General features: G+C 45.7%; 1 protein-coding gene across 7 annotated transcripts in view; it reads right to left on the bottom strand.

Annotated features, from left to right (window-relative positions):
* Positions 1-12363, bottom strand: part of CEMIP2 (cell migration inducing hyaluronidase 2) — a 93919-nt gene that overhangs the window by 7302 nt on the left and 74254 nt on the right. For all 7 annotated transcript variants that reach the window (XM_053294017.1, XM_053294018.1, XM_053294016.1 and 4 more), the window contains 4 exons: positions 11601-11822; positions 10831-11039; positions 9977-10159; positions 733-952 (listed from right to left, as the gene is read on the bottom strand). In XM_053294017.1, the coding sequence (XP_053149992.1) occupies positions 733-952; positions 9977-10159; positions 10831-11039; positions 11601-11822 (834 nt within the window). The remainder of the gene's footprint in view (positions 1-732; positions 953-9976; positions 10160-10830; positions 11040-11600; positions 11823-12363) is intronic.

The raw sequence follows: 12363 nt of genomic DNA, 5'->3' as shown, positions 1-12363 counted from the left end.
GGGGCCTCCGCGTTGGTGCCGCCTGCCGCTGCCTTTGGCCTTCTGGGCGGGCGGTGAGTTCCACTACCGCCACCAAGAGTGGCGCCTGCCGACCCGCCGCCGCCTCTATCCTTTTCAGCGGGTGGGCCAGACCAGCCGCCTCCGCCTCTCCTCTCCCCGCGGCCGGGCTGGACCCGCCGCCGCCTCCGGCCTCCCCTCAGCCAGGCTGACCAACCGGCCAACATGGCCACCTGGTGCTTGCGGCCATTTCTCCCTCGGCCGTTCTGGGCATGCGCTCTGCGCATGCCCAGAACAGCCAAGGGAGACACGGACGCAGACACCGGAGGACACGGGCGCACACCCAGGCACTTTATTATAGAGGATTAATTTGATTTCTATACCACTCTTCCAAAAATGGCTCCGGAAAGTTTACACAGAGAAATAATAAATAAATGAGATGGATCCCTGTCCCCAAAGGCTCACAATCTAAAAAGAAACACAAGATAGACACCAACAACAGTCACTGGAGGTACTGTGCTGGGGGTGGATAGGGCCATGCAGTTGTACTGCATGCAAAATACCTACGTCTCTCCCACTATTCATCAGTTCATCTAACGTTCCTTCCTTTAAATCTTGCGCCATATATCCATGGCTACAAGTATCCTAGCAACATGGTGGAAAGCCTTGAAGAGAACTGCAAGAGGCTAAGTAAGTAATAGCACATATTCTCTCCATTCTGTGCTCTTTTCTCACCTTAGTTGCACCACATTCTTTACAGAAGCCTTTATTTTTTGTGGGCATTCTCATCACAACAGTTGGCTTCTGGGAGTATTTTGGATAGGCTTTCTTCAGGCAGTTACTGATGGGCTTTGTCTTAAAGTTGGCCTGAATCTTGATTCTTTCACACCCCTGAGATGAACAATAACTGTGGCCATCCCTGTGATATTTGGCTTGAAGAAACAGAAACAGCAGCCTATACAAGAATACATAAAACACACAAATTGCAAAACCAGAAGTAATGGAATATTTTCGCACACCTCTCAAATCTTTTTTAAAAAAATCTGTTTTAATATACCCCACACAGGTTCAAAGTGTACAGAAAGTACACAAGAATCCCAGGGATATTCTGTTTGCATTGTGCCAATCACACTGTTTCTGCTAACCTGTCCTCCCTCTTGACCATACATACCTGTCCTCCCACCATACATTCTTCTAGATCCGCCATTTAGATCAGTGGAGATCATCAGAAGAATGTCTCATTCCAATATGGCTTGTCTGTCAAGCTAGCCTGTCATCCACCCCAAACATCCTCCATCTGGAAGCAGTCCCTGGATTAATGGTGTTGGCTCTTAAGGAGGCAATTCGACCTCTTTTGAAAAAGCCTGCATTGGATCCCTCCGAGTTAAGCAACTACAGGCCTGTCTCCAATCTTCCGCGGCTGGGCAAGATAATTGAGAGTAGTCATGTGCACAGACCGGTTCGGAGGCCATTCTAAAGGCCTCCAGACTGGTCCGGACACGGGGTGGTTTTGGTTCGGGAGGATGGGGTGGGGGGTTCCAATAAGGAATGGGGGGGGCATTACTCACCCCAGAGACAACCACGCCATATTTCATTGAGCACTCGGGCGGCAGGATATCTCCCTGCCACCCGCTTCATTTCCCGCTCGGCGCCACAGCTCCTCTTTTTGAATTCAGAATCGGTCGGCAGGACATCTCCCAGTCCCTGTCGCCCCCTTCAAAGCCCCGCTTGGCTGGCGGCCGCCCCCTTCAAACCCCCTGCAGCCCCCAAGATGACCCCTGCTGCCCCTTCCCCTTCCAAGAGATCAGCACTCGGCAGGAGAACTCCCTGCCGTCCCTCCCTTCCCCTTCCCCGGCTGGGCTGCAAATGGCTTCTAAGAAGCCTTGCTCGTGAGAAGTGCCAGGATCAGGGTTTCACATGAGATCGGGTTCTTGGTGCTGCCTGAGTTTTTTAACTCAGGCTTCTACTCCAGGTCTTGGGCCGTGTGTATACTTCGTACGCAAGCAACCTGAGCATACAAAAAATGCTTATGCATTGCACCTTGGGATTCCTGGAGGCCAGGACTCATTTTCCCGGCATCCAGAGATCCGTGCTGCTCAGAGCAGTGCGGATCATATGGGCATGTGAGCTGTGCACCACACAGTGCTTCGTCAATCGTTTGGGAGGGGAGGGAAGGTAGGTTCGACCCTACCTTCCCTGCCGTCCACCCCAGAAACGGCTGTGTTTATGACTTCATTATTTCCATATTACACAAAAAGGAATGGAAGCTCCGAACTAGTCCATAGCTCAGCAATGGTCCATACTATCCCTTTGTGTCCTTATTGTGCAACAGGAACACAAAGCAGTGTAATATAGAACACAGAGGCCACTTTTGTTTATTCTGTGGGCTTAAGGGACAGAACTTGCTCACCATAAAGTAGTGAAGAGATGGAAAATCTGCTGACATTTGTACTGATTCCTAATTCTATAGATATAGGTTATGGATAAAATACAAAAATATTACTTAAATACATCAATGTTATAAAAACATTCGTCTTACCTGTGAAGCATTCTGTTTTGCAGTAATCAGAGATCATATATATGTGTGTGTGTGTGTGTGTTTATTTGTTTGTTTGACAGATTTGTATGCTGCCAACTACCCAAGTCTCTTTACAACATAAAACAAACCAAAAATCTAACATCGAACAGTTAAAACATTTTTTTAAAAAGAGAGCCGTGTTACCCAGCATGCCTTGGAAACTGACAGGATTCAATTCAAACCTAGGGCAGAACACCAAACAAAATAGGAAAACTTAGACCCTGGGAGTTGTCCACCCCCCAAACTGGCAAAAACGCCTCCCACCTGCAAAGGACCAGAGGAACCAGAGAACATTAAGACATCCGCAGGAGAGTCGTCGGATGGCCTCAGATTACTGTGAAAAAGAATCCTTCACAGCTAAGACCAATGTTTATTTTTTCTGCAGTAATGGTAATCATGCTCAAATAGAGGGACATGCTGAAGCAGAGAATGAAAGAAAGGGAGGGAAGATAGATAGTTAAACCACCCATTGTAGCACAGTATGACCAAGTATCGCCTGAGAAGAATGGAAGGAGATTTTGTAGTGCTTGACGAAGGGAGTGACTGATGACCAGGTTGCCATCTGGCAAATGACCTGAAGGGGACTTTGGCAGAGAATACCGCAGAGGTAAAAGCACTGTGGATGGAGTCTGCAGTGATACCTTTGAGAATTGGAAGGTGCAGGGACTTGTAGACCATGGAGATGGAGGTATGAATCCATTTGGAAAGTGTAGATTTAGAGACCTTGTTTCCCAGAGAAGAGGGGAGAAATAAAACTAACAACGAATCTGAGCGACGGAAGGGCTTGGTCCTGCGGATGTAGATTTAAATTGCATGCCTGACATCTAAGGTGTGCCAACTCTTATTCTGCATTCAGCAGTGATGGGCAGAGGGATGGTAATACTACTTCTTGTGACCAGTAGAAGATGAAGTTCACCTTAGGAATTAAGCTAGGGTCCAATTTAAGGATAATTGCATCCTGCTGAAACATGCAGAATTCCTTGAGGACAGAAAGGGCACTGAGTTCAGACACTCAGCGTGCCGAAGTAACCACTAAGAGGAAAAGAACTTTGTAGGAAAGAAGTTTAAGGGTGGCTAAGCGTAGAGGTTCACAGGGAAGCTGTGTCATGGTATTTAGAACTTGTTGAGGTTCCAAGAGGGGAATCTGTTACCAGGGGTGGGGGATAGACTGTTTGCTCCTCTTAGAAATCGAATGTGGGGGTGAAGCAGAGGAGATCCCAGAGAGCCGAGGTCAAGGATGGAGGCGAGCGCTGATGTGTGTCTAAGCAAGGTGCTAGGGAGGAGGCAGAGTTAGAGACCTTACTGTAGGAATGTTAGTACCTCAGAAACCCCTGCTGATGTGGGGGAAAGATGTTTTCATTGTGCCCAGCGAGAGAAGGCCATCCAAGTCGCCTAATAAGTTCTGTTAGTGGATGGTCTCCTGGAGCCTAAGATGGTATTTTGGACTTGCAAGAAATAACCTCATTTGGCTAGTGCTGCCTGGTCAATGTCCAGGCACAGAGTTGGACCCAGTCTAGGTCCGGGTGAATTACTGGCCCTTGAGATAGAAGATCTGGCTGGTGAGGGAGACCAAGAGGGTCAGGTGGAGAGGGAGACCAGGTTGGAGAACCACAGCCTTCTGGGCCAGTAGGAGGCAATGAGGATGAGATCTGCTTCCTTATGGAAAAGTTTCTGTAGAACCTTGGCTATGATGGCCATTAGTGGGAAGGCGTAATGTAAGCCCATGGGACTGACAGGGCATCTGTTGCTTCTGCTTGGGGAGCTGAAAACCTGGAATAGAACCTTGGAATTTGGCGGTTGTGAGGAGTCATGAATAGGCCTACCATGGGTGTGCCCAGTCCTCTGGTCAGCTGTTGAAAAACATGCGGATTGAGGGTCGATGGTCTGGCAGATGAGCCAGTTTGCTCTCAGGTTGGCAGTCCCACTCAGGTGTTCTGCTGTTATGGACTGAAGGTGTTGTTCCGCCCAAGTGAACAGAAAGGGGATTCCATCATGAGTGAACATGACCTTGTGCTGCCTAGATTGTTTACGTGCGACTTTGCTGTCATGTTGTTGGTCTTGACGAGGACATGGTGGTGTAAATCTGTCAGGCTAGCCAGACAAAGCGTAACAGAGGCAGAAGCATAATAGCAAAATCTTACAGGAATAAATTCGCCAAACCAGGTCCAGTCCAAGTCAATCCAATAAATCCAACATAGTCCAAAGCGAAATCCACAGGCAATGTCAACACAGTCCAGGGTCTAAACACGGTCAAGGTAATACACGAACACAGCCAATTAGCTCACAGGAAACTGTTGTTGTGCTATCAGCAGGGTAGCTATGTTACAAGCGTCTTAAGTAGGCTGACCCCCAGTGCTGTTAATTAAGAGCTGCTGAGTCAGCAGCTCTGCTTGTTGTTCTACACATGTGGCTCCTTAACTCTTGCTGTCTCTTGGAGTGGTGCCTCTCCACAACTGAGACCGGTCACGCCTCCTCCACAAGAGCTGCCTCACCAGGCTCTAATTCATTTTCTACTCCCTGTGCATCGGACCCACTCTCCTTTGCAACTTCTGGTCCTTGTCCACCCTCCTCTGCTGTCAGCTCTGTCTCCGCCTCCAACTCCTCCTTGGAGTCTTCCAGCATGCCCATGACAGGTGGTTCCAGATGACCGGTAGGAAATGTAGATGTGCCACGCATATTGCTCGCAGTTCCAGCCAATTAATGCTCTTTTTTCTTTCTAGTGAGGTCCACTTACCCTAAGCGTAGGGACTGTGGCAGTGAGCCCCTCCAATGTGAGCGGGAACATCAGAGGCTGGCATCGGTGGTGATGACGATGTGAGAGGGGGGTGTCAGTGGAAGACCTTGTTGCATTGCTGGAGATAGCTACCAGCGGAAAGAGACACAGAGTTTGAGTGGTAGGTGTAACTCCTTCTGAGCGTGAGAGATGATCAAGTCCTGGAAGGGTAGAAGATGACATGTGTATGAGAGTGCCATCTGGTCCAAGTAGTGCATTCCAGACAGGCAATCATGGAACCCAGGGCTTGTGCCAGGAGCATGAGGTCTGCTGAGGATTTCTTTTGCAGTGGAGCTATGAGAGTTGAGACAGAGCCCAGAGAGGTGTTGAAGAGAGCTCCCAGATGCAGGAGAGACTGCGACAGGTGGAGGTGGCTCTTCTGGAGGTTGACAATGGACCCATGGGCCTGGAGCAGATGCAGGGATCTTTGGATGTCCTGCTAGCTGTAGAGAAGGAGAGTGGATCAAGAGATTGTCTAGAAAAGGATGGATATGAAACAAAAGGATGGATATGCAATCAGTGCCACCATGATCTTTGTAAACACTCTTGGGGCTGAAGAAAGCCTCAACTGCATTGCCCTGTATTGGAAGTGCTGCTTGTTGTAACAAAAGTAGAGGTACCGGAGATGTGCAGGAAGGATCAGAACATGGAGGTAGGCTTCTGAAAGATCAATGGAAGCCAGGTAGTCATGGGCCTCACTGCCTCTTTAATTGTCTTGAGGGATTCTATTCGGAATGGGTGCTTGAGGATGAAGCATTTCAGGGCTTTGAGATCCAAGACCACCCTTCATGAACTGTCGTTCTTTGTAACTAAAAATAAGATTGAATGGACGCCTTGACACAGCTGGGTCAATGGCACCAACTCTATGGCTTGTATCCAGAGTAGATGCTGAATGACCTGATTCATCTGCTGAAGTTTTGTTGGCATTCTGGAAGGAGAAGTGGGGATAAAATGGATTGGAGAAGGAGAGGAGAACTCAAGAGCTAGACCTCTGGTCACCGTGTCTTGTACCCAACAGTCAGAGGTGGAGTGGTTCCATACCTCCGTGGAGCCTGCCCCGACTGGAGTGGAGTCACTGTTTACGTGGCTGAGATGAGAATTGCTTGGAAGGCTGTGTTCTTGTGTTTCCCACTGCGTTTTTGCCACTGAGTGTGCCAGGCTGGTCTGGAGTTGAAGCTCCTATTGTCCCTGAAAGAGGCTGGATTGACTAAAGGGAGCCCTGTGGGAATGAAAGGAATGAGCATTACTCCTGAAGGGTCTGCGAGATTCTAACCTGCAAGCAGGCACTGCTTGCTTTTTGTCTTGTTTCTCTACCAAGATGGGGTCAAGTGACTCTCTGAATAGCTTTACCCTTGTGAAGGGAATGGATGCTAGGTTAAAGTTGGATTTGGGGTCTACTTTCCAATGTCTGAGCCACAGGCATCTTCTGACTGCCACTGCCGACACCATGGCCCCAGAAGCATGTTGGAAGCAATCAAGGCTTGAGTTGGCCATGAAGGCTGCTGCTTTGGCCAATTTGTTGATGCCTTGGCCTAGTTTGGGGTTGTCAGGAGGTATGTATTGGACCAGTTTCTTAGCCCCTAAAATGGAAGCCCTGACAAAAACTAAGTTGGCAGCCTCAGCCTTGGTCACTGTAGCTGAGGCATCATGAGCTTTCCTGAGAAGCAATTCACATTTGTTGCCTTCAGGAATCTTAAGTTGTTCATACCCTTCCTTGTTCAGGATTGCTCTGGACACCAGCTGTGCCATAGGCCCATCCACTATAGATGGAGCTAGGAGTTTGAAGACATCCTGTGGAAGAGAGTGCATCTTATTAGGGAAGGGAATGGTGGTTCTAGATGAGAAGGGAGAATTATATTCTGCCATTATAGCACTGTGAAATGTGTGTGTTTGTGGGGGGGGGGAGTGAGAGATGAGGAGGAAGAAGAGGGAAACACATTCTTGTCTAAATGGGGTAGAGCTATATCAGAGGGTGAAATAGCACTGATAGCTCTTCTTGCCTTCAACATCAACACCTCAAATTCAATTGCTGAGAACAAATGTGTTATGTTAAGTACTTGTGGAGAGGTCTCCTCCTCGAATAGTTCGCCCCCTTCTATGTCAGAAGATGAAGCGTAATTAGATCCTGTAGCATATGAAGCCACAGGTCTGCCACAGGTCTGAGAGGGATAGGGTGAACACGTGGATTTGGCCCAGGTAGGGTAGGAGCAGCGGGAACTGTAGGGATAACCAGGGTGGAAGGTTGAAGGAAGGGTCTTTTCTGGGTGTGGGGGGGTGCGCTTTCCGAGAAGGATGGATCAGGTTGCCGTTTATGACGGCGAGCAGGAACTCTTGGCACAGAATGTCCTCTTTCTTCCAAGGGAACAGTGTTCTGCCCTGGACTGTAATCAAGAGAGGAGGAGAAGAAGGGTCAGGCTGGAACTCTGGGAAGACAATGAAGATTGGTGGAAATTGGAAGAGGCAGAGGGGCAGGAGGAAGAATGAAAAGTTTGCATTTCCTCTCAATACATTCCCTTACCCAGTTAGAAACATTGTCTGGAAAGGGAGACAGTTTTGGTTTGCTCCTAAGGAGAGTTACTCATGGACATCAGCGGAGTAGTGGTTGGGTCTGGTTGTTGTAGATCCCTGATCAGTCATATTAGAGGTAGAGGAACCCCATGATCCTGTGGTGTCTGTGTTGAGGTTGGAGCCTGTGCTGGCTAGGATGCGAGGGGAAAGCACGGTGCTGCTGGTTTCCTCTCCCACAAGTTGGTGCCAGAGTTGTTGGTTGCAGGCGGTAAAATGGTGCCGGTCATGCCAGCCATTAAGGTAGCGCCCTTGTGGGGTATGAGAAGAGCTGTGGTAAATGGCATGGCTGCCGCTGCCGAAATACCACTTGTATAGGCAAGCATTGACTTAAATGAGCCTACCAGAATTTTGGACTTCTTTTTCCATGCTTTAGTTTTCCCTGTGGTCAGCGCTGCTATTAGAAGCACATGTTTGGATTTTGTATGTGCTTTCTTATGCAGATTCTTAGGGAGATCAGAGCTACCTGTGGTCACTGAAGAAGGCGCCAGGCCTATAGCATGTGGAGAGGAAGAGTTGGAGCATTTTGGTTTGGTGGTTGGTTGAGCTGGCAAGAATGCCAGGCTTCCGTGGGAGGCCCCTCTGAGAAGGAGCTCACTAAACCCTCCCCTGCATGGGAGGGTTCCATGTTGGGTTACAGAGGGACCGCAAGTAAGGATTTAGCAAAATCAGAAGAAAATTGACTCCATTCTGACCCTGGCACACTAGAGATGAAGAATAGGGAGAGACAGAAATAGAAAACTGGCCTGAATATAAAATCAGGAGCTCTCTACAAACGCCATTTCCTGAGGCATGAAAGGAACGGAACTGGTGGTTTGGTGCCACCTTTTTGTTTATTTCTGGAAATGTGCTTTGAATTGAATCCTGCCTGTTTCCAAGGCATGTTGGGTAACACAACCCTCTATTCGAGGATGACCTCCGTTACTGCGGAAAATATAAAAGCTAAACACAAGACACAGGTAGCAATAACAGGAGAATAATCTTTCTCAGGTTGCATAATTATAGTTACAGCTAATGGCCAACATCCCTGCTGATGCAGCAATAATACACAGTCTTGCTGCACAAGTGTATGTGAGAGTGAGACAGATTTTCATTGCTCTCTCCTTCCACCAAAATTACTATTTAATACTCCTATTTCCATGAGGACTGTGCAACCCTGAGGGACATATTTATGAGTGCTAAAGAGTGCTTTCAGGGAGAGGAGGGATTGGCAAAAGTTCCCCGTCTGGAGGACTCTATATTAGTGAATGCTGAGGAGGCACTTTGCTGACCAATATTCATTCTACTAAGCTAGGAGAAGGTTTGAGGAATTTGATTTACAACAGGGGTGGGGAACCTTGGCCCTCCAGCTGTTGTTGAACTACAACTCCCATCATCCCCAGCCACAATTATTGTGGCTGGGGATGGTGGGAGTTGTAGTTCAAAAACAGCTGGAGGACCAAGGTTCCCCACCCCTGATTTACAAGTAGAGGGTTAAAAAAAAAGAGTTGCACATCTGCACAAGGATTTCCCATATTCTCAGTCGGGTGCAACAGACTGCAATCTAAACTGATGAATACAGTAGTCCTGTTTAAAATTTACAGAAGTGCTCTGCAGCAAGTATGCTTTATATGAAAGCTGAATGCATCACTACATATAGAGGAAGTAGTCCATGTTGACTGCAACTGACTATTGTGCAGACTGGTGGGAAAGCATGGCAAATTGTGCAAATATATAGCAGCTTGTGGAAACTGGGTGTGTTGAATAAAAGCATCTGAGCCCTTAAAAGTTTTCAATGCAGAATATGCCCAAAGATGAAAAATAAATTACTTCCTGAGAAGGAAAGTCATCTTTCCTCTGTACACAGAGCAGCCTGCATTAAGGTAACTTTGGAAAGCTGACAACTTGATAAACTATTTAATTCATAATCGCAACTCATGCAGATTTCTCTCAAATGTATCTCTCTCTCTACATTCACAGTATAGTTCTCCCTCCTCTGAGAGTTAGGCCAAACATACTGTACACTATTAAAATGAACATTTAAACCAAAAATGCATTATTCTTTTGATGTGCTACACATTTACCCAGTGCTGTCATCAAAATAAAACATCCTCTCTGTTTGCCTCTTCTGCAATTCTGCCAGTGAAGATACAGAGACATAGTCTTCCACACTAGTGTAAGCAGATGCTTGTCTTTGGAATACATCAAAGGTTACTTGAAAAGAGGTGTCGGGTGGGTAACAGAGGCCCACCTGAATCCAGTCATTTCTAAAAACAGGAGACAACACACATATATTAACATATACTTTTAAAGAAACTGCATAGTTGTCTGCTACTGCTAAACCTGTTCTTCTTCAGCTGCTCTCATGGAGTACTAAACTCTCCCCAATATTTATCCATTGCAGCCAGCCTCACCAGAACTCTGCAGCAAGGTAACAGTTATTCCCACTTTATGCATGGGCAAGCAAAGTTAAATGTAACTGAACAGATGAGATTCCTCAGCAACCAGCTGAGCTGTTTGAAATCAACTTTTTTGAGTAGTCTGTCCACTAGACCATGCCTATTTTGCTCATTTTGGTTTCAGTAAGACTTCTGGAAGGCTAAAACAAAAGCATTATTCATTTTCTGTGCAGCATTGGATAGAGAGGAGCACAATCCAGCTGGACTCTCCCCTACACAAGCAACACTGAAATGATTGGAAACTGCAAAAGAGTGCTCCATATTATTTTCTACATTTCACCGAAAATTGGTTTCATAAGTTGGTTTACAGAAAATGATTCAAAGTTATAAAAGACTAAAGCGATGAAATGTTAAATTATATTTCCCTTGTTTTTGTCACATTGTTTCATATAGATGCAAGTTCATGTAGAGACACTTGGTTGCATTAAATCCTATGCTATACTTTTGAGTCAAAAGTGACCATTAAAAAACAGACATACTTGTTGAAGTTAATGAGGTAAAGGTATGTTGTTTGTGGGGCTTGTCCATTCCAATGTATTGTATAGCCTTTTCCGAGCATCACAACTGGCTGGTATTGCTGGAAAGCAGCTCTCTGATTAATACCCCGTAGAATCATAGGCTGGGAAGGATATTCATCCCGCACCATAGTAATGTTCAAATTCTGTGGATTCCATGCCTGGATATACACCTAGAAAGGTGAGAAAACAAAAAACCCAAGTATTAGAAAAGGTGGTGACCACATCAACTGGAAACAATACAAAATGAAAAAAAGAAAGAGATGCGCACTCTGCCCTCATATGTTTGAATGGATATACAAATAAGTTCAGATCAAATGTGAACTTTGGATGACTTGATGAATTGAAATGAAAATTTTGTTGCGCAAAAGCACAATTCAACACATGGTCTGAATATTCATAAACAAACCACAAGTTAGTGTGCTCCCCTCTTCTTTTTTTCTGTTTAACTTGCCAATTTAGCATTAACCTGGAAATATATATCCAGGTTAATGCTAAACCTGGCAAATATGAACACCGCTGTTATTCTAAGCCCATCAGATAAGCAGAGTTTAAATATAAACCAGTATATAAGAGTATAATAATTGTTATAATTATTTAGGTGTAATTTTAATTTTAAAATATACTTTTATAAATATTTGTCATATTCATAAAATTGAAAATAAACATGGTTTTGATATTCAGGTTTTATGCATATTCATAATAATTAAAACAAACAAGGTATATCCTTTAACCTGAGCATAGGTCCCACTGCAGACCACACCATTCCATCTGGTAATATTGATACAGTCTGGATGTCTTATCAAGTAGTTATCCATTCTGCCAACATAGGTGTCCTTGTATTCAGTCACAGATCCATCTACATCATGGAATATCGAGTTCTTGTCACCATCAAGATCACACTCCTCAAACCAAGGACCCAACCCCGGTTTACCAAAAAATACTTTCAGAGAAACCTTACAAAGAAAAGAATATATAGTAATGAGTCTCATTCAAGAGCAAGTGCTACAGCAGCTCAACATTTATTTGTTTTGTTAAGAAAATTAGTACATATGATGATGATGATGATGATAGGGCTGCACTATTCTGGAATGTGGAGGAGGCTAAACTAATATACACAAGCCATTTGTTTTGTGTCAGATTTGTTAACTAGATCACAATTCTTTATCTTTAGCAACAGCAAAAACAGTACATCTTAGGAAAATGTATAGCTATGGGGTGGGGTCGGGTGGGGTATTAGCCAATTAACTTGAAAGAGAAAGAATGGAGCAGATATATAAATACATGTGGGGCTGTGATTCACATAAACAGTGGCTGACATCCTGACTAAGTAAGTCATGTATTAAGAACATAAGAACAGCCCTGCTGAATCAGGCCCAAGGCCTCTCTAGTCCAGTGTCCTATTTCACACAGTGGCCCAACAGGTGCCTCCGAGAAGTCTGCAGGCAAGAGGTGAGGGCATGCTTTCTCTCCTGCTGTTGCTCCTCCTGTATTAAC

The sequence above is a fragment of the Hemicordylus capensis genome, chromosome 2, assembly GCF_027244095.1.
Source record: "Hemicordylus capensis ecotype Gifberg chromosome 2, rHemCap1.1.pri, whole genome shotgun sequence".
NCBI lineage: Eukaryota > Metazoa > Chordata > Lepidosauria > Squamata > Cordylidae > Hemicordylus > Hemicordylus capensis.
This window is presented reverse-complemented; position numbering and strand designations above follow the sequence as displayed.